This window comes from Delphinapterus leucas, chromosome 10 (genome assembly GCF_059928025.1).
Source record: "Delphinapterus leucas isolate spDelLeu-1000000601 "Yukka" chromosome 10, BTC_Dleu_Yukka2, whole genome shotgun sequence".
NCBI lineage: Eukaryota > Metazoa > Chordata > Mammalia > Artiodactyla > Monodontidae > Delphinapterus > Delphinapterus leucas.
The window spans coordinates 5,156,657-5,175,450 of NC_143138.1; the positions used below are offsets into that span (position 1 = coordinate 5,156,657).

At 40.4% G+C, this 18,794-nt stretch overlaps 1 protein-coding gene across 1 annotated transcript in view; it reads right to left on the minus strand.

Annotated features, from left to right (window-relative positions):
* The window catches only part of LOC111181340 (cancer-associated gene 1 protein homolog), a 43,516-nt gene that overhangs the window by 7,246 nt on the left and 17,476 nt on the right, over positions 1 to 18,794 (minus strand). Inside the window, exons 2-5 of the mRNA XM_089918271.1 lie at positions 18,040 to 18,189; positions 16,058 to 16,168; positions 14,057 to 14,137; positions 13,737 to 13,844 (exon numbers count right to left, since the gene is read on the minus strand). Coding sequence (XP_089774397.1) covers positions 13,737 to 13,844; positions 14,057 to 14,137; positions 16,058 to 16,168; positions 18,040 to 18,180 — 441 coding nt within the window. The 5' untranslated portion in view covers positions 18,181 to 18,189. The remainder of the gene's footprint in view (positions 1 to 13,736; positions 13,845 to 14,056; positions 14,138 to 16,057; positions 16,169 to 18,039; positions 18,190 to 18,794) is intronic.

Genomic DNA, 18,794 nt, shown 5'->3' on the forward strand with positions numbered 1-18,794 from the left:
AGAACTCCTCCTCTACAGGAATTCACATCTGAGCAGCCCGCCTGGACCCAGCAGACCTCCTCCCAAACCAGCAGCCACTGCTCTGCTGCCTCTCAGTGCCTGCTGTTCTCACAGTGCAGGGGGGCAGCTTTCCAAGAGGACTTCCTCCACTACGGTCAAGTGCATGTTGCTTTGGGCAGGGCCAGGCACGGAGCTCTTCCTCCACCAAACTCCACCCTGCCCTTGGAACCCGCTTCTCCTAGATGACTGACAAGGCCCATCCCAACTTCTGTGGGTCTGCATCTGCACCACGGCCCCGGCACTCACGGGCAGACCCCTCAGGAAAGGGGACCAGAGGGGCTGGGAGAGAGTGCTGCCACACCTGCTCTCAGCCCTCAGGCACCCCAGGGTTGGAGGTGGTCTTGTTAGACCTTGTTTATTAAAAAGTGCCTTTTTTTGTTAATAGATCTTTATTGGAGTACAATTGCTTCACAATACTGTGTTAGTTTCTGTTGTACACCGAAGTGAATCAGCCATATGCATACATAGGTCCCCATATCCTCCCTCCCACCCTCCCTATCCCACCCCTCTAGGCAATCGCAAAGCACTCAGCTGATCTCCCTGTGCTATGCAGCTGCTTCCCACTAGCTATTTTACATTCGGTGGTGTATATATGTCAATGCTACTCTCACTTTGCCCCAGCTTCCCCCTCCCACCCCGTGTCTTCAAGTCCATTCTCTATGTCTACATTAAAAAGTGCCTTTTGATATGCTTTCAGAAAAATGTTTTAGACTTTTCCAGTGATTTGATTTTAATAGACTGTCTTACAAAACTTCTATTTTGAAATACTTTTTTTAACTTTAAAATAATGAGCTCTTAATGAAAAGACAAGTCATGGACTGTGGGAAAATATTTGCAAATCACAGATCTGATAAAGGACTTGTATCTGGAATATATAAAGACTCCTTGAAAACAAACAACCAAATTTTATAAATGGGCAAAAAGGTTTTAATAGACACTTCACTAAGAAGATACATGAATGGCAAATGAGCCCATGAAAAGAAACTCAGCATCATTAAGAGGCAAATTAAAACCACAGTGAATACCACTACACCCCTGTTAGAATGTCTGTTAAAAAGACTGGCCATACCAAGGATTGGTGAGAATACAGAGCAACTGAAGGTCTCATCCACTGCTGTTGGGAATGTAAAATGCTACAGCCACTTCGGAAAACGTTTCGGTGGTTTCTTAAAAAGTTAAACATGTACTTAACCATCATTCTACTCCTAGGTGTTTTATTTACCCAAGAGAAATGAAAGCCTATGTTTATACAAAGGTTCCTAGCTGCTGTATTTATAATAGCCAAAAACTGAAGGCAACTCAAATGTCTATCAACAGATAAATGGATAAACAAATTGTGGTACATCCATACACTGAAATACTACTCAGTAATGAAAAAGGGGTGAGTTGGAGATTGGTTCAAGATGACGGAGTAGAAGGATGTGCCCTCACTCCCTCTTGCGAGAGCACCGGAATCACAACTAACTGCTGAACAATCATCAAAAGGAAGACACTGGAACTCACCAAAAAAGATATGCAACATCCAAAGGCACAGGAGAAGCTGCAGTGAGATGGTACAAGGGGCGCAATCACAAGAAAATCCTAAAACTGCTGGGTGGGTGACTCACAAACTGGAGAACACTTATATACCACAGAAGTCCATCCACTGGAGTGAAGGTTCTGAGCCCCACGTCAAGCTTCCCAACCTGGGGGTCCAGCAACGGGAGGAGGAATTCCTAGAGAATCAGACATTGAAGGCTAGCGGGATTTGATTGCAGGACTTCGACAGGACTGGGGGAAACAGAGAGTCCACTCTTGGAGGGCACACACAAAGTACTGTGTGCATCGGGACCCAGGGGAAGGAGCAGTGAACCTGGGGGAGACTGAACCAGACCTACCTGCTAGTGTTGGAGGGTCTCCTGCAGAGGTGGGGAGTGGCTGTAGCTCACTATGGGGACAAGGACACTGGCAGCAGAAATTCTGGGAAGTACTCCTTGGTGTGAGCCCTCCCTGAGTCCGCCATTAGCCCAGCCAAAGAGCCGGGTAGGCTCCAGTGCTGGGTCACCTCAGGCCAAACAACCAACAGGGAGGGAACCCAGCCCCACCCATCAGCAGACAAGCAGATTAAAGTTTTACTGAGCTCTGCCCACCAGAGCAACACCCAGCTCTACCCACCACCAGTCCCTCCCATGAGGAAGCTTGCACAAGCCTCTTAGATAGCCTCACCCACCAGAGGGCAGACAGCAGAAGCAAGAAGAACTACAATTCTGCAGCCTGTGGAACGAAAACCACATTCACAGAAAGATAGACAAAATGAAAAGGCAGAGGACATTCTACCAGATGAAGGAACAAGATTAAACCCCAGAAAAACAACTAAATGAAGTGGAGATAGGCAACCTTCCAGAAAAGGAATTCAGAATAATGATAGTGAAGATGATCCAGGACATCGGAAAAAGAATGGAGGCAAAGGTCGAGAAGATGCAAGAAATGTTTAACAAAGACCTAGAAGAATTAAAGAACAAAGACCTAGAAGAATTAAAGAACAAACAAACAGAGATGAACAATACAATAACTGAAATGAAAAATGCACTAGCAGGAATCAGTAGCAGAATAACTGAGGCAGAAGAATGGATAAGTGACCTGGAAGACAAAATGGTGGAATTCACAGCCGCGAAACAGAATAAAGAAAAAAGAATGAACAACAAGAACATCTGCATTATAGGGGTCCCAGAAGGAGAGGAGAGATAGAAAGGACCTAAGAAAATATTTGAAGAGATTATAGTCAAAAACTTCCCTAACATGGGAAAGGAAATATCCAACCAAGTCCAGGAAGTGCAGAGAGTCCCAGGCAGGAAAAACCCAAGGAGAAACACACTGAGACACATAGTAATCAAATTGACAAAAATTAAAGACAAAGAAAAATTATTGAAAGCAACAAGGGAAAAATGACAAATCACATACAAGGGAACTCCCATAAGGTTAACAGCTGATTTCTCAGCAGAAACTCTACAGGCCAGAAGGAAGTGGCATGATATACTTAAAGTGATGAAAGGGAAGAACCTAAAACCAAGATTACTCTACCAGTGAAGGATCTCATTCAGATTCGACGGAGAAATCAAAAGCTTTACAGACAAGCAAAAGCTAGGAGAATTCAGCACTACCAAACCAGTTCTACAACAAATGCTGAAGGAACCTCTCTAAGTGGGAAACACAAGAGAAGAAAAAGACCTACAAAAAACAAACCCATAACAATTAAGAAAATGGTTAATAGGAACATACATATCAATAATTACCTTAAACATGAATGGACTAAGTGCTCCAACCAAAAGGCACAGGTGCACTGAATGGATACAAAAACAAGACCCACGTGCATGCTGTCTACAAGAGACCCACTTCAGACCTAGGGACACATACAGACTGAAAGTGAGGGGATGGAAAAAGATATTCCATGCAAGTGGAAATCAAAGGAAAGCTGGAGTAGCAATACTCATATCAGATAAAATAGACTATAAAATAAAGAATATTACAAGAGACAAGGAAGGACACTACATAATGGTTAAGGGATCAATCCAAGAAGAAGATATAACAATTATAAGTATATATGCACCCAACATAGGAGCACTTCAATACATAAGGCAACTGCTAACAGCTATAAAAGAGGAAATCGACAGTAACAAAATAATAGTGGGGGACTTTAACAACTCACTTACACCAATGGACAGATCATCCAAACAAAATTAATAAGGAAACACAAGCTTTAAATGACACAATAGATCAGATAGATTTAATTGATATTTATAAGACATTCCATCCCAAAACAGCAGATTACACTTTCTTCTCAAGTGTGCATGGAGCATTCTCCAGGATAGATTACATCCTGGGTCATAAATCAAGCCTTGATAAATTTAAGAAAATTGAAATCATATCAAGCATCTTTTCTGACCATGAGGCTATGAGACTTTGAAATCAATTACAGGGAAAAAAATGTAAAAAACACAAACACGTGGAGGGTAAACAATACATTACTAAATAACCAAGAGATCACTGAAGAAATCAAGGAGGAAATCAAAAAATACCTAGAGAAAAATTACAATGAAAACATGACTATCCAAAACCTATGGGATGCAGCAGTTCTAAGAGGGAAGTTTATAGCAATACAAGCCTACCTCAAGAAACAAGAAAAATCTCAAATAAAGAATCTAACCTTACACAGAAAGGAACTAGAGAAAGAAGAACAAACAAAACCCAAAGTTAGTAGAAGGAAAGAAATCATAAAGAGAGCAGAAATAAATGAAAAAGAAACAAAACAATAGCAAAGATCAATAAAACTAAAAGCTGGTTCTTTGAGAAGATAAACAAAATTGATAAAACTTTAGCCAGACTCATGAAGAAAAAGAGGGAGAGGACCCAAGCCAATAAAATTAGAAATAAAAAGGAGAAGTTACAATGGACACCACAGAAGTACAAAGCATCATTGACTATTACAAGCAACTCTATGCCAATAAAATGGACAACCTGGAAGAAATGGAAAAATTCTTAGAAAGGTATAAGCTTCCAAGACTGAACCAGGAAGAAATAGAAAATATGAACAGACCAATCACAAGTAATGAAATTGAAACTGTGATTAAAAATCTTCCAACAAACAAAAGTCCAGGACCAAATGGCTTCACAGGTGAATTCTATCAAACATTTAGAGAAGAGCTAACACCTGTCCACCTCAAACTCTTCCACAAAAGTGCAGAGGAAGGAACACTCCCAAACTCATTCTACGAGGCCACCATCACCCTGATACCAAAACCAGACAAGGATGTCACAAAGAAAGAAAACTACAGGCCAATATCACTGATGAACATAGATGCAAAAATCCTCAACAAAATACTAGCAAACCGAATCCAACAACGCATTAAAAGGATCATACACCATGATCAAGTGGGGTTTATCCCAGGAATGCAAGGATTCTTCAATATACGCAAATCAATCAATGTGATATACCGTATTAACAAATTGAAGAAGAAAAACCATATGATCATCTCAGTAGATGCAGAAAAAGCTTTTGACAAATCAACACTCATTTATGATTAAAACCCTCCAGAAAGTAAGCATAAAGGGAAATTACCTCAACATAATAAAGGCCATGACAACCCACAGCCAACATCGTTCTCAATGGTGAAAAACTGAAACCATTTCCTCTAAGATAAGGAACAAGACAAGGTTGCCCACTCTCACCACTCTTATTCAGCATAATTTTGGAAGTCCTAGCCATGGTAATCAGAGAAGAAAAAGAAATAAAAGGAATACAAATTAGAAAAGAAGAAGCTAACTGTCACTGTTAGCAGATGACATGATACTATACATAGAGAATCCTAAAGATGCCACCAGAAAACTACAAGAGCTAATCAATGAATTTAGTAAAGTAGCAGGATACAAAATTAATATACAGAAACCTCTTGCATTCCTATACACTGACAACAAAATATCAGAAGGAGAAATTAAGGAAAGAATCCCATTCACCACTGCAGCAAAAAGAATAAAATACCTAGGAATAAACCTATCTAAGGAGGTAAAAGACCTGTACTCAGAAAACTGTAAGACACTGATGAAAGAAATCAAAGATGACACAAACAGATGGAGAAATATACCATATTCTTGGATTGGAAGAATCATATTGTGAAGATGGCTATACTACCCAAGGCAATCTACAGATTCAATGCAATCCCTATCAAATTACCAGTGGCATTTTTTACAGAACTAGAACAAAAAATCTTAGAATGTGGATGGAGACACAAAAGACCCCAAATAGCCAAAGAAGTCTTGAGGGAAAAAAATGGAGCTGGAGGAATCAGACTCCCTGACTTCAGACTATACCACAAAGCTACAGTAATCAAGACAATATGGTACTGGCACAAAAACAGAAATATCAATGGAACAGGCTAGAAAGCCCAGAGATAAACGCACGCACCTATGGTCAACTAATCTATAATAAAGGAGGCAAGGATATATAATGGAGAAAAGACAGTCTCTTCAATAAGTGGTGCTGGGAAAACTGGACAGCTACATGTAAAAGAATGAAATTAGAACACTCCCTAACACCACACACAAAAACAAACTCAAAATGGATTAGAGACCTAAATGTAAGACCGGACACTACAAAACTCTTAGAGGAAAACATAGGAAGAACATTCTTTGACATAAATCACAGCAAGATCTTTTTTGATCCACCTCCCAGAGTAATGGAAATAAAAACAAAAATAAACAAATGGGAGCTAATGAAACTTAAAAGCTTTTGCAAAGCAAAGGAAACTAGAAACAAGATGAAAAGACAACCCTCAGAATGGGAGAAAATATTTGCAAATGAATCAATGGACAAAGGATTAACCTCCAAAATATATAAACGGCTCATGCAGCTCAATATTAAAAAAAAAACCAACCCAATCAGAAAATGGGCAGAAGACCTGAATAGACATTTCTCCAGAGAAAACATACAGATGGCCAAGAAGCACATGAAAAGCTGCTCAACATCACTAATTATCAGAGAAATGCAAATCAAAACTACAATGAGCTATCACCTCACACCAGTGAGAATGGGTATCATCTGAAAATCTACAAACAAATAAATGCTGGAGAGGGTGTGGAGAAAAGGGGAGCCTCTTGCACTGTTGGTGGGAATGTAAATTGATACAGCCACTTTGGAGAACAGTATGGAGGTTCCTTAAAAAACTAAAAATAGAATTACCATATGACCCAGCAATCCCACTACTGGGCATATACCCAGAGAAAACCATAATTCAAAAAGACACATGCACCCCAATGTTCATTGCAGCACTGTTTACAATAGCCAGGTCATGGAAGCAACCTAAATGCCCATTGACAGACGAATGGATAAAGAAGATGTGGTACATGTATACAATGGAATATTAGCCATAAAAAGGAACGAAATTGGGTCATTTGTAGAGACATGGATGGATCTAGAGACTGTCATACAGAGTGAAGTAAGTCAGAAAGAGAAAAACAAATATATTTTAATGCATGTATGTGGAACCTAGAAAAATGGTACGGATGAACCAGTTTGCAGGGCAGAAACAGAAACACACATGTAGAGAACAAACATAGGGACAGCAAGGGGGAAAGTGGCGTGGGGTGGTGGTGGTGGGATGAACTGGGAGTTTGGGATTGACATGTATACACTAATATGTATAAAATAGAAAACTAATAACCTGCTGTATAAAAAAATAAAATTTAAATGATAAAAAATAAAAAGAAAAGAAAAAAGAGAAGAAGGCGTGAGTTACTGTTACATGTGCAGCTAGATGAATCTCAAAATAATTATGCTGACTGAAAAGAGCCAGATAAGAGTAAATACCCGTTGGTCCAGTTACATAAAATTCTAGAAAATACAAATACCCGTTGGTCCAGTTACATAAAATTCTAGAAAATACAAACTAATCAGTCATGACAGAAAGCAGATGGGTGTTTGCCTGGGGCCGGCATAGAGTATGGGAGTGAGGGAAGGACAGACAGGCAGGAGGGAGGGGTATCTAGAGGCAAGAGGAAACTGTGGTGGCGGAGGGTGGGGGTGGGGCAGGTGGATATGTTCATTATGGTGATGGTTTCACAGTTGTATTCATAGATAAAAACATATCAAACTGCATACTTTATAAATATATGCAGTTTATTGTATGACAGTTATGTTCTTAAAATGGTTAAACCCTATACTCTTTAGCAGAAACTTAAAATTTTGGATTACTTTTCACTGTAATCCCCAAAACTGGCTTTTACGGAGCAATTCTTTTATCGCTAAAATAAACAATCTTTAAGAATTCCTTTGCCCTTATTTCTTTAATCTGAGGCTAGCAAATTTTTAAAAATCAATCTGAGGGGGCTTCCCTGGTGGCGCAGTGGTTGAGAGTCCGCCTGCCGATGCAAGGGACACGGGTTCGTGCCCCGGTCCGGGAGGATCCCACGTGCCGCGGAGCGGCTGGGCCCGTGAGCCATGGCCGCTGGGCCTGCGCGTCCAGAGCCTGTGCTCCGCAACAGGAGAGGCCACAGCGGTGAGAGGCATGCGTACCTCAAAAAAAAAAAAACCAATTAAACCAGAATGTACGGAACAGACGGATATGAAGCCAGTTAAGCACCGAGCTACAGCACCATGCTTTTGGAACTAAACTTCCTGGTAGCCAAAGCAAACAGGAACCTGGTCAGTTACATGATTTTCATTTTCATGCAATGAAAACACACCTGTTTCTAAGAAAAGCTTTTCCTAGTATGCCTGAAGTCTCAAAGGACGCTCTCATCCAAGTGGCACTAAGGGAAGCAGCAATCTTTTTAGAACAAATGGAAAAAGATGTTTCCTAGGATTGTTGAGGGCATAAAACACCAAAACACAACTCAGTAAAAGCAGTTCTCTGAGGGCCAAGATAGCGTGTTCCAAGCCGCAGCTTTCTGGTAACAAACATGATCCAGGTTGTGACTCGATAAGTATTGAAATGAATATATGAACAACACGCACACAAAAAATGGAATAGAACATGATAGAATATGAAACTGGTGTTACTTCTGTGTGTGGGCATATAGGTATCTGATCAAGATGTAAAATGTGTTTTTACTGCGGGTTACTGCTAGAGGAATGACAGGATGGCACACATAACCCTTCAGAGATACAGCAGTCCTTACACACGCTCCTCCTAAGAGCTGGTCGGCAGATAGATTGAGGTTATATCCTCTGAAAAGGGTCTGCAGCGCAAATATTGTTTCTTGCACTGGCTTTAGAATAGGATTTAGGGAAATCAGAACCAGGAAGGTGAGGAATAGGGTCAGAGCATCAGAGGAATGCCCAGGGAGCTTGGGAAAACAAGGAAATAGGTGGTAAGGTTGACATCTTCTCTGGAAACCAAGGAGCTGGGGTTCCACCTGGTGGGACAGCCCTCTCACCTGTATGACCTGAATCCTAGTGAACCCAGACCCTTCCTCAGGAGATTGGTCAGTAACACCAATGTAAAGTATACTCAAGGTGATACTGTGCCCAAATCCAGGAGCTGACAGGTATGGTTCATAGTTCAGAGGGATCATGAGACAAGGGACTACAGTTCTTTTCTTTTGGAATACTTAGAAAAATTTTCCTAGAGTAGTAATTTTCTGCTTTACCTAATTGTTGTTTTCTTATTTTTATGGCTATAGGACATAACATGAAAACAAAAATAATTATATATATATATATATGATGCTTCCTTCTGAGTATTTCTTTTTAAGTTAACAAACTTCTAATTTCAAAGGCTACCAAAAGAATAAATTAGGTAAATGGGTTTTTTGTTTTTTGCTTTTGGCTGTGCTGGGTCTCCGTTGCTGCGTGCGGGCTTTCTCTAGTTGCGGCGAGCAGAGGCTACTCTTTTCTGTGGTGCACAGGCTCTAGATGCGTGGGCTTCAGTAGTTGTGGCACACGGGCTCAGCAGTTGCAGCTCACAGGCTATAGAGCACAGGCTCAGTAGTTTTGACGCACAGGCTTAGTTGCTCTGCGGCATGTGGGATCTTCCCGGACCAGGGCTTGAACCCGTGTCCTTTGCATTGGCAGGCGGATTCTTAACCACTGCACCACCAGGGAAGCCCAAATTAGGTAAATGTTTTACGTAATATATAGAGTGCTAAAGTGAAGTGGTATATTTTAGGATAGTATTTTAGTTTTTTGGTTTTTTCTTTTTCGGTACGCGGGCCTCTCACTGTTGTGGCCTCTCCCATTGCGGAGCACAGGCTCCAGATGCGCAGGCTCACTGGCCGTGACTCACGGGCCCAGCTGCTCCGTGGCATGTGGGATCTTCCCAGACCGGGGCACGAACCTGCGTCCCCTGCATCGGCAGGCAGACTCTCAACCACTGTGCCACCAGGGAATCCAGTATTTTAGTTTTTAATCTTCAACTATTCTACAATAATGGTTAAAGGATATCTTCTATAATACTGGTTAGAGAATAGATTTTTTAAAAAAATATATTTATTTATTTGGCTGCGTTGGGTCTTCGTTGCTGCACGCAGGCTTTCTCTAGTTGCGGTGCACGGGCTTTCTCTAGTTGCGGTGAGCAGGGGCTTCTCGTTGTGGTGGCTTCCCTTGTTGCAGTGGCTTCTCTTGTTGCAGAGCACAGGCTCTAGGTGCACGGGCTCAGCAGCTGTGGCACACGGGCTTAATTGCTCCACAGCACATGGGATCTTCCCGGACCAGGGCTCGAACCCGTGTCCCCTGCATTGGCAGGCAGATTCTTAACCACTGCACCACCAGGGAAGTCCAAATTAGGTAAATGTTTTATGTAATATATCTAGTGTTATAGTGAAGTGGTATATTTTAGGATAGTATTTTAGTTTTTAATCTTCAACTATTCTACAATAATGGTTAAAGGATATCTTCTATAATACTGGTTAAAGAATATCTTATTTTTTACGTGTATACGTATAACTGAATCACTTTGCTGTTCACCTGAAACTAACACACTGTTAATCAACTATAGTCCAATATAAAATAAAAATTAAAAAAAGAATATCTTATTTTTATAAAAAGGTTCCTATTTTACAGAAGATGGGATCTAGGAGGAACTTGAGGGGTCAATCTTATTAGCCCCCCTTGAACCCGGAATGTCAGCAGTGTTAACTGGACTCTTGCCTCTTCCCTCTGACCAAATCCCTGACTTTGGTGTACCTTACCAAGGCCTTATAGGACCAGGAGACAGTCTGCACTTGAAAGTTAAACATCCAGCTGGCTAGAGCCAGCAGGAAGGCAAAGCTGGGGTCCTGTCTCAGGATGGAGGAGGTCAGGAGGTTCCTGGAACAGCCAACAAGATCAGAAATTGTGAGGGAGAACCAAAGGCAAGGGGTCAGAAGGACCACAGGAGCAGTACCTGAGAAAGCATGAGAGGAGGTGCAAGCCACCAAATTTAACTCTGGCAGACCCAGTCTTCCTGGCCTAGAGTTCCTTGGAGAATGAGGAGTGAGCCTTCTAGAGCACACTTCGGCATTTCAAAACCAAAGAACAAAACTAAAGCCCTTTTTCCTTTGGAAAATTCCAGAACACATACAAAAGTAGAGACAGTAGTATAACGAACCTCCATGTACCCATCACTTAACTTCAACAATTATCAACATTTTTCCAGTATTTTTTCATCTGTCTCCACCTTCCCACCCCCCACTCTCACTCTGCCACCTTTTAAATTTCTTGGAGTATTTTAAAGCAAAGCTAGCCATCATGTCAGTTCACTCATAAACACTTCTCAGTATGTATCACTAACAGACAAGGGCTTTTAAAAACACAATGATACCACTATCACATCTATTAAAATGTGTCCCCTGCATTAGCGGTTTTCTGCTGCTGTCTCACGAATATCTTTGTGAAGTGGGTGTGTTCAAGCCAGGAGCTACACACAATGCGTCTGCTTGATTTGTCTCAAGTCTCTAACCTCTGAGTCTAGAACGGCTCTTCCTCTCCTCTCCCTCCCCTTCCTTGTGCCAATTGTTATGGATTAGAATTTCTCACGTTCCGGATTTTTATCATGGTCAACTTAATATGGTTCTTTATCCTGTCAGCTGGTCCTGTGGTCTAGAAGCTTGCTTTAAGAACAGGTGGTTCAGGTGAGAACACCTCACGTACAGTGCCCCGTTCCCTCCTGCATCCCGTCAGGGGCATGTCTCACCTTTCGTGCGGTTGAGGCAGACGAGGGGGCTCTGGTGTTGGTCATTAACGGGTTCCTATGAGCCTTGAACTTACAGGTTTTGGCAGCCATTGTAATTGCCTGGATTCCTTATTTTATTCAGGGATGCAAAATGTAATTTTCTGCAGGTGTGTCTTCTCTTGCTTTTAATAGCTTACATTCTTCCATGAAGACCTCTCCCTCATCAATTATTTGGTTTCTCTGAGATACGGTTTGTACAAGAAAGTCTGCAGCACGTGCTAAAAGCGACACAGTGTGTCTGAGCGCTTCCGTTTGTGTCCTTTTCCTCACTCCAGCTTCCCACCCGGGGAAGATCAAGGTCCACTCCCATCCTTTTTATGCCTGAAGCACTGAAACTGGTGATGGAGCCAGAGCTTACTGCGTGCCCTCCTCTCATCCACCAACAGTCCGGTCACCGTCCTCTGTGCTTCTCCCACCAGGACGCCATCGGTTCCTCCTCTGATCTCCTCTGACGGATGCTTGTCACTGTATATCTCTTTTTAAAAAATGTTCCCTTTAGTCCTCGTAAATAATTACCTATATATTGCATCTACTTTTCTAGATTCCTTGGAAGCAGGACTCATGTTATTTTTTTAATAAATTTATTTTATTTTTGGCTGCATTGGGTCTTCTTTGCTGTGCGTGGGCTTTCTCTACTGCTGCGTGGTGAGCGGGGGCTACTCTTCATTGAGGTGGCTTCTCTTGTTGCGGAGCATGGGCTCCAAGCGTGTGGGCTTCAGTAGTTGTGGCTCACGGGCTCTAGCGCGCAGGGTCAGCAGCTGTGACTCACGGGCTCTAGAATGCAGGCTCAGCAGCTGTGGTGCAAGGGGCTTAGTTGCTCCGTGGCACGTGGGATCTTCCCGGACCAGGGTTCGAACCCGTGTCCCCTGCATTGGCAGGCGGATTCCCAACCACTGCGCCACCAGGGAAGCCCAGAGCTCATTTTAATCTTTCTATCTTCATAGTGACTAGCCCTGCTTAACCTTTCGTGGGAAGTCAACAATTACTTATTTAATTAAAAAAATGAACAAATTAGAAAAGAAGAAACCTTTAAGCCCTCACCACGTTGGACTTTTTTTTCTCTCTTAAAGATGAATGGGTATGTAATGAATTTAGTACAGAATGCCGATTTTAATGAATCATTAATTATTAATTAATTTTAATTATTTATTTAGTTTGCCAGACTGCTCGGCTCGCAGGATCTTCGTTCCCCGACCAGGGATTGAACCCGAGTCCTTGGCAGTGAAAGCACTGAGTCCCAACCACTGGTCTGCCAGGGAATTCCCTGATTTTTAATAATTCAGAAATATGATAGACTTCTCTATTTAAAAATAAATTATGTTAACCACTTTTTAATTAAGGTGGGATCCAAATGGGCTGTAACTCTCTAGATACCAAGATATTTTTATGTTCTTCCCACGTATTTTTCCTGTTTTATCTGCCTTTATCTGAAATTTTCCAGCTTTATTGAGATATAGTTGATATAACACTGTGTAAGTTTAAGGTATACAACGTGTTGATTTGATACACTTATATATTGCAAAATGATTACCACTATAGCTTAGCTAACACCTCCATCCCCTCACATAATTACCATTTTCCTTGTGATGCCTTTATCTTTAGATGCCATCTAAAGTATGAGTGCCATTTTCCAAAGCACATCCCTTAATCATGATTGCTGTAGATACCTGCTGCTATAAGAATAGTGGTAGCACATACAACAATATAAATGTGCTCCATGCACTATGAAAAACTGCACATATTTGAAAATTTCTGCATTTTGAAAGAAAAAAAAATCTGATTAAACAGAAATCAGGTGGGACAATATTTAAAATTTCAAAACCTGAAAATGCAAACTTCAATTGTATATTTTTGTGGGTGAATAATGCTGCTACTATGCCAGTGTGTGACCATTTCAATGAGCAAAATTTTTGAAGGTTGATAATTTCCTGAACTTGTTAATAAAATGGTGTTGTATATAAAAATGCTAGCAAAGCAACAAAAGGTGTTTCTTACCAAGAAATCAAGCTCTTCATTTAGGTGGTGGTACTGATCCAGTTTGGCTCCCAGTAAGACAGGTACCTCTCCGGCATTCTTGGCTTCATTTGAATCCAAGTCTGTAACCTGAGATGAAACATATTTGTACTCACTTCCAGTATGTTCACACTCCTTGGAACATTTGACAATGAGTATGTTATTAGTTTAACCATCAGAGAGATCTCCAGTGGTTTCAATAACAGATGTGTAGAACTTGGAGTCAGAATGACTTCAATGTTAAGTATCTAAAATTGTATTTTTGTATGTTAAAGACAGTACATAGTGAATGTTTAACTCACCTCTGTAACCTGATCTTGAAATGATTTTTCATTAGCAATTAACTCTCTGAAAGCTGTGATTCTGTCTTTATGTTTCAGTAGCTAAGGAAAAAAGCATTTTCTATTTCAGAGAAGGAGAGGAAATAAAACTACATTCCGTAACATTTATAATAAAATCACCAAACCATGCACAGTCCAATCCCTGGTCTCCAAAGGTGTCGTTTTTAAAGCTCTTGTGTAGCAGAGAGTTCACACAGCAGGCCTGAGACTGCTGTCCTTAGAAAGGCCTGCTCGCCAGACTGCCCTCTGACTGGCATCTAGGAACTTGGATTGTGGGAGGGTTTCCATCATTTCCTGATATGAAGGCTCACTGTGCCTAACCTATTTGTACAAAGAACATTTATACTGAACACCCCTTTCCTTCGGGAGGGTCTGGAATTTTGGTACGTGGCAGGCAGAGGGCACCTACCCAACCAGCCTCCAATCAAAACCCTGGACACTCAGTCTCCAATAAGCATCCCCGGGAACATTTCATGCATGCTGCACAGGTCACTGCTGGCGAAAGGAAGTGCACCCTGTGTGACTCACTGGGAAAGGACTCTTGGAAGCTTGGATCTGGTTTCCTCTGGACTTCGCCCTACGTGCTTTTTCCCTTTACTGATTTTGCTCTGTATCCTCTCACGGTGATAATACATCATAGCTATGAGAACAACTATGTGCTGAGTCCTGTGAGTCCAGTAAATCATTAAACCTGAGCGTGGGCTTGGGATCTCCAGAGAGCTTATCCTAATATTCAATTGTTTTTACAGCCAGGCTATTAAAATTCTTCTTTAAAGAAAAAAAATTAGCCAACTTTTTCTAGATGCAATTTATAGTCATTTCTTCTTTGTTCATTTGTTTGTTTCATGTAATAACAATAAATTGTAACATTCAATATTCTAACTCCTCCAAATATTAGTGAGGGCTGCACAGAATATTTTTGTTTTTACTATGAACACTTTCCAAAAAAGAGGAAAAACTTTAATGGATGCCCATGTAACTATTATCCAGTTTCAACTACTAACAGTTAACGGTCAGCCTTGTATCGTTAATACCCCAGCCACTTCCTCCTCCCTGGAACTCCCTTCACTGAATCAAATTACACGCATCATATTATTTCATCTGCCAGTATTACAGGAATGACACAGAAATTTACCAAGAGAACATAAATATCTGAAATGGTATTTTTGTAACATCCTGCTCGAATCCTCAACTGGGCTTATTTCTGAAGACTAGTTTAAGAAGTGGAGGCCAGTAATTTCTCTGCATGTCTGTTTATTCCTTAGTCCTTTTCTCTAGAGGTTAGCTAAGAGACAGAGATTCCGCAGAATACCTGCAACAAATTTTCTAGCCACCTCAGTTCAGAGAAGTCATTTCCTGATAATGCAGCACTGAAATTGAATCCCAGATTTAAATACGTTTTTATTCCTTTAGCCAGATAAATTAGTCACTTCTGTATTCCTTTCAGATTAAAAGCACACACCTTCACGACCTGCTACCACTTTCTCTGTATAACTGACTCTCTTCATTCTCTCTCTCCATCTCTGCACCACTACATCAAGAAAAGAATGATTGAAGAAATTCCAAGAGCCTCTTCCCTTACCTTTGTCCCACTTGAGAAATAAAATTTGTTTCCAATGTATTCATTATTCCAAGTGATAAAGTCTGTAATCACTATAGAAATGTCAAAATACTCTCTTCTTCAGGAATCAGTAGTACCATACAAAAGTGAAAAAATAATCATACCAGTTTTTTGGTAGATGAATGAGATTTTCTAATACACACTTACGTTATAAAACAAGTCAAATGTTGAACAGTGTATCTCCTTAGTGAGGGCCAAAGTAAAGCTAATCTTGTCCCCAAAAATAATTTTTAAAAAATCCAAAATTTTAGGAGCCTCTGTATACTTTTACATGACCTTTTTCTTTGTCTTTTTTTCACTAAAAATGATACAATTTTTAGAATGAAGAATACATACAGTACCTCTTTATCTAATTTTCTCTTTTTAAGATGAAAACTCTTCAATTTTTGTAGCGTGATACCATTAACTTTCTCACTCTCTTTGAAATGTCTGGCATCGGGATTGGTGATGTCCTAAGGGTGACATTTTGAGAAGCTATATTAAAAAGTTATCGGTAAAGCTAAAAGGAGGAAGGAAAGAACACAAATGAAATAAATCTCCCTTCCAAAATAAGTGGCTGAACAAAAGGAAATAGAATCATATTGAGCTCAATTCTTCAGTTACTCGTCATAAGCCATCTAATAAAGGGTTAATGTGGAAAGAATTCATATAGATTCACACTTATATGTAAATCGTCATCAGGACAGATTAGTATAATCACTGGGAAGTTAATAACTACACGTGCTTATACACTTATACGTACATCTGCTCTTAGCCTAGTCAGTTTACAAATCCAAACTTTAGACAAATTGTTATACCTGACACCGGAACAATCAGACATCCTCAACAATACTGAAACTCTAGATATTTCAGTGGCACCCACATTCCACAAGAATGAAGATACTTGTGCCAATATAACCCAAGGGTCAAAAGTGCGTGCATTACAGTCAGACTACTTGGGTTTGTATCTGAGCTGTCTGTCACTTGACCATCTGAGTTCTGTCACTTAACCACTTGACTTTGGACAAGAAACTCAGTAATTCTGAGCCTCGGTTTGTTTTTCCATGTTAGAAAAAAAAAAGTCTGATAATGTAAAAAATGGTGTAAGAATTGAATGAGATAACCCATGAAAAGCAGGGTCAACTTAAATGCCTCCAAGGACAGGTTGGGAAGTCAGCAAATAGTTTTTGAGTGCCTGGTAAGGGCTTACCCTGCATTAGGCAGAGGGCCTCTGACATATCGAGTCTCTGATCTTGAAGGCTTAAGCAAACAGATATTTGTTTGGCCTGGGATGAGATCTACTAAGAAGAGGGCTGATGACTCACTCCCTGACTGAGAGGTCTTGTAGAGAAGCAGCAGCCAGCAAATAAGCCTGAGAAAGAACAGCAGCCTCCAGTGAGACGAGAAAAGCCAAGCAAATATGATAAGAAAGCAGATGTCTGAAGGGGCAAGGTGGGGTGGAAAAGGTTACAGCAGAGAGTTTGTGCCATACTCAAATTCAAATATTAAAGACAAAACTTCAGGCGGATACAGTCTATGGGCCACCACTTTGTGATCACTGCTAAAAATGCTTAGCTTGGTTTCCAGCATTCAATAAATGCTAGTGCGCAGCAAATTTTAGCTAAAAGAAAGTAGGAATAAAGGTTGTGTTGGACCAGGAACATCGCAAACTCATGTCCCCAAATTTTGGCTCAGAGGAGTGCACTGAAGCTCAAAGAAATGTACAACGATCAGAGGGAAGAGGAAGAAACACAGCTCAATAACTGAGAAGCTATCAAGCGTCATATATGCCCTTAAAAGGTTCTCTCATTCAAATACAGTGTTTGCAACCTCCCAGGGCAGCAGCAAATATCATTTCAGCTAAGGCTGAGAAAGGAAAATTTACTTGGCCAGGTCACACAGCAGTGAGGAGGTGAAGCCATGCCTTCAATTCACCAGACACTAACTTCATTTTTCATTCTACTAATTAATGTACACAGCTCTGGACTGCCCGACCCCTGCCCCAAAGCTGTATTTTTAGATCGGGTAAACAGCTCATTTGTGTGAACAATCTCTCATCACAGGCTGCCCTGAAGCACAAGACTATTACTCTGAGGGAGTTTTCCTGAAATGTGGAAAGCACTGAGGGAAGGGTTTTGCCTCAAGTTTTTATTTTTTTAATCTTATCATCTTACTATAGATTTGTGAGAATTAGGTGTTGAAGAAAGAAGCAGTGGGAAGAAGGAAGGGCTGATTGGTTGGTTTAAGGATCTGTATTTTTACTTCCATTTTTTTTCTTTCACAACTTAATTGTCCAACCTTGATATTTCTTCTCCCAGTAAAAAATATGATTTTTTATAATTACCTGGCACATGAGAAGTCGTACCATCAGAGCCAGAAGACTGCGAATTTTGGAAGTCAGCTGTGAAGTTCTTTTCACGTCTGGGGGATTCGGGCTCTCTCCTTCACAAGGTGAGTGATTCAGGAACAAATTAGAATGTATCATCTTTGCATCCTACATGTACACAATTCAGATTTGTCACAATAAAGACAAAGAAGCTGGATTACTTTTTAGGTAAAATGCTGAATAAAATACCACTCTTAAAAACTCAGAGCAGTGGGGTTCTCAAACTTTTTGATTCTCAGGATGCCTTCATACTCTTAAAAATTATTGAGGATCCCCAAAACTTTTTGTTTACTAGGTTATAACTATCAATACTTATTGTATTAGAAATTACAATATTTATATTTATCAGTTATATCAATATTTATTGTACTGAAATTACAACTGAGAACATTCAAAAATATTTGTTTACTAATTCAAGTAACATTAAATCTATTATGTGTCAATGTAAGTCACAATTTAATACAAAGTTGGCACATTTTCCAAAATGAAAAATTAGTGAAAAGAGTGGCAGTGTTTACACTTTTTGCAAAGATTTTTAATGCTAGCTTAATAGATGATAGCTGGATTCTCATATGTGCTTCCCACATTTCAGCAGCCATGAAAAGCAATTACACCACCACATGTCACATAGCTTCTGGAAAACTCCACTGTACACTTGTGAAAGAATGAGAGTGAAAAAGGCATTAATGTCTTCGTATTTATTACCATGAAAA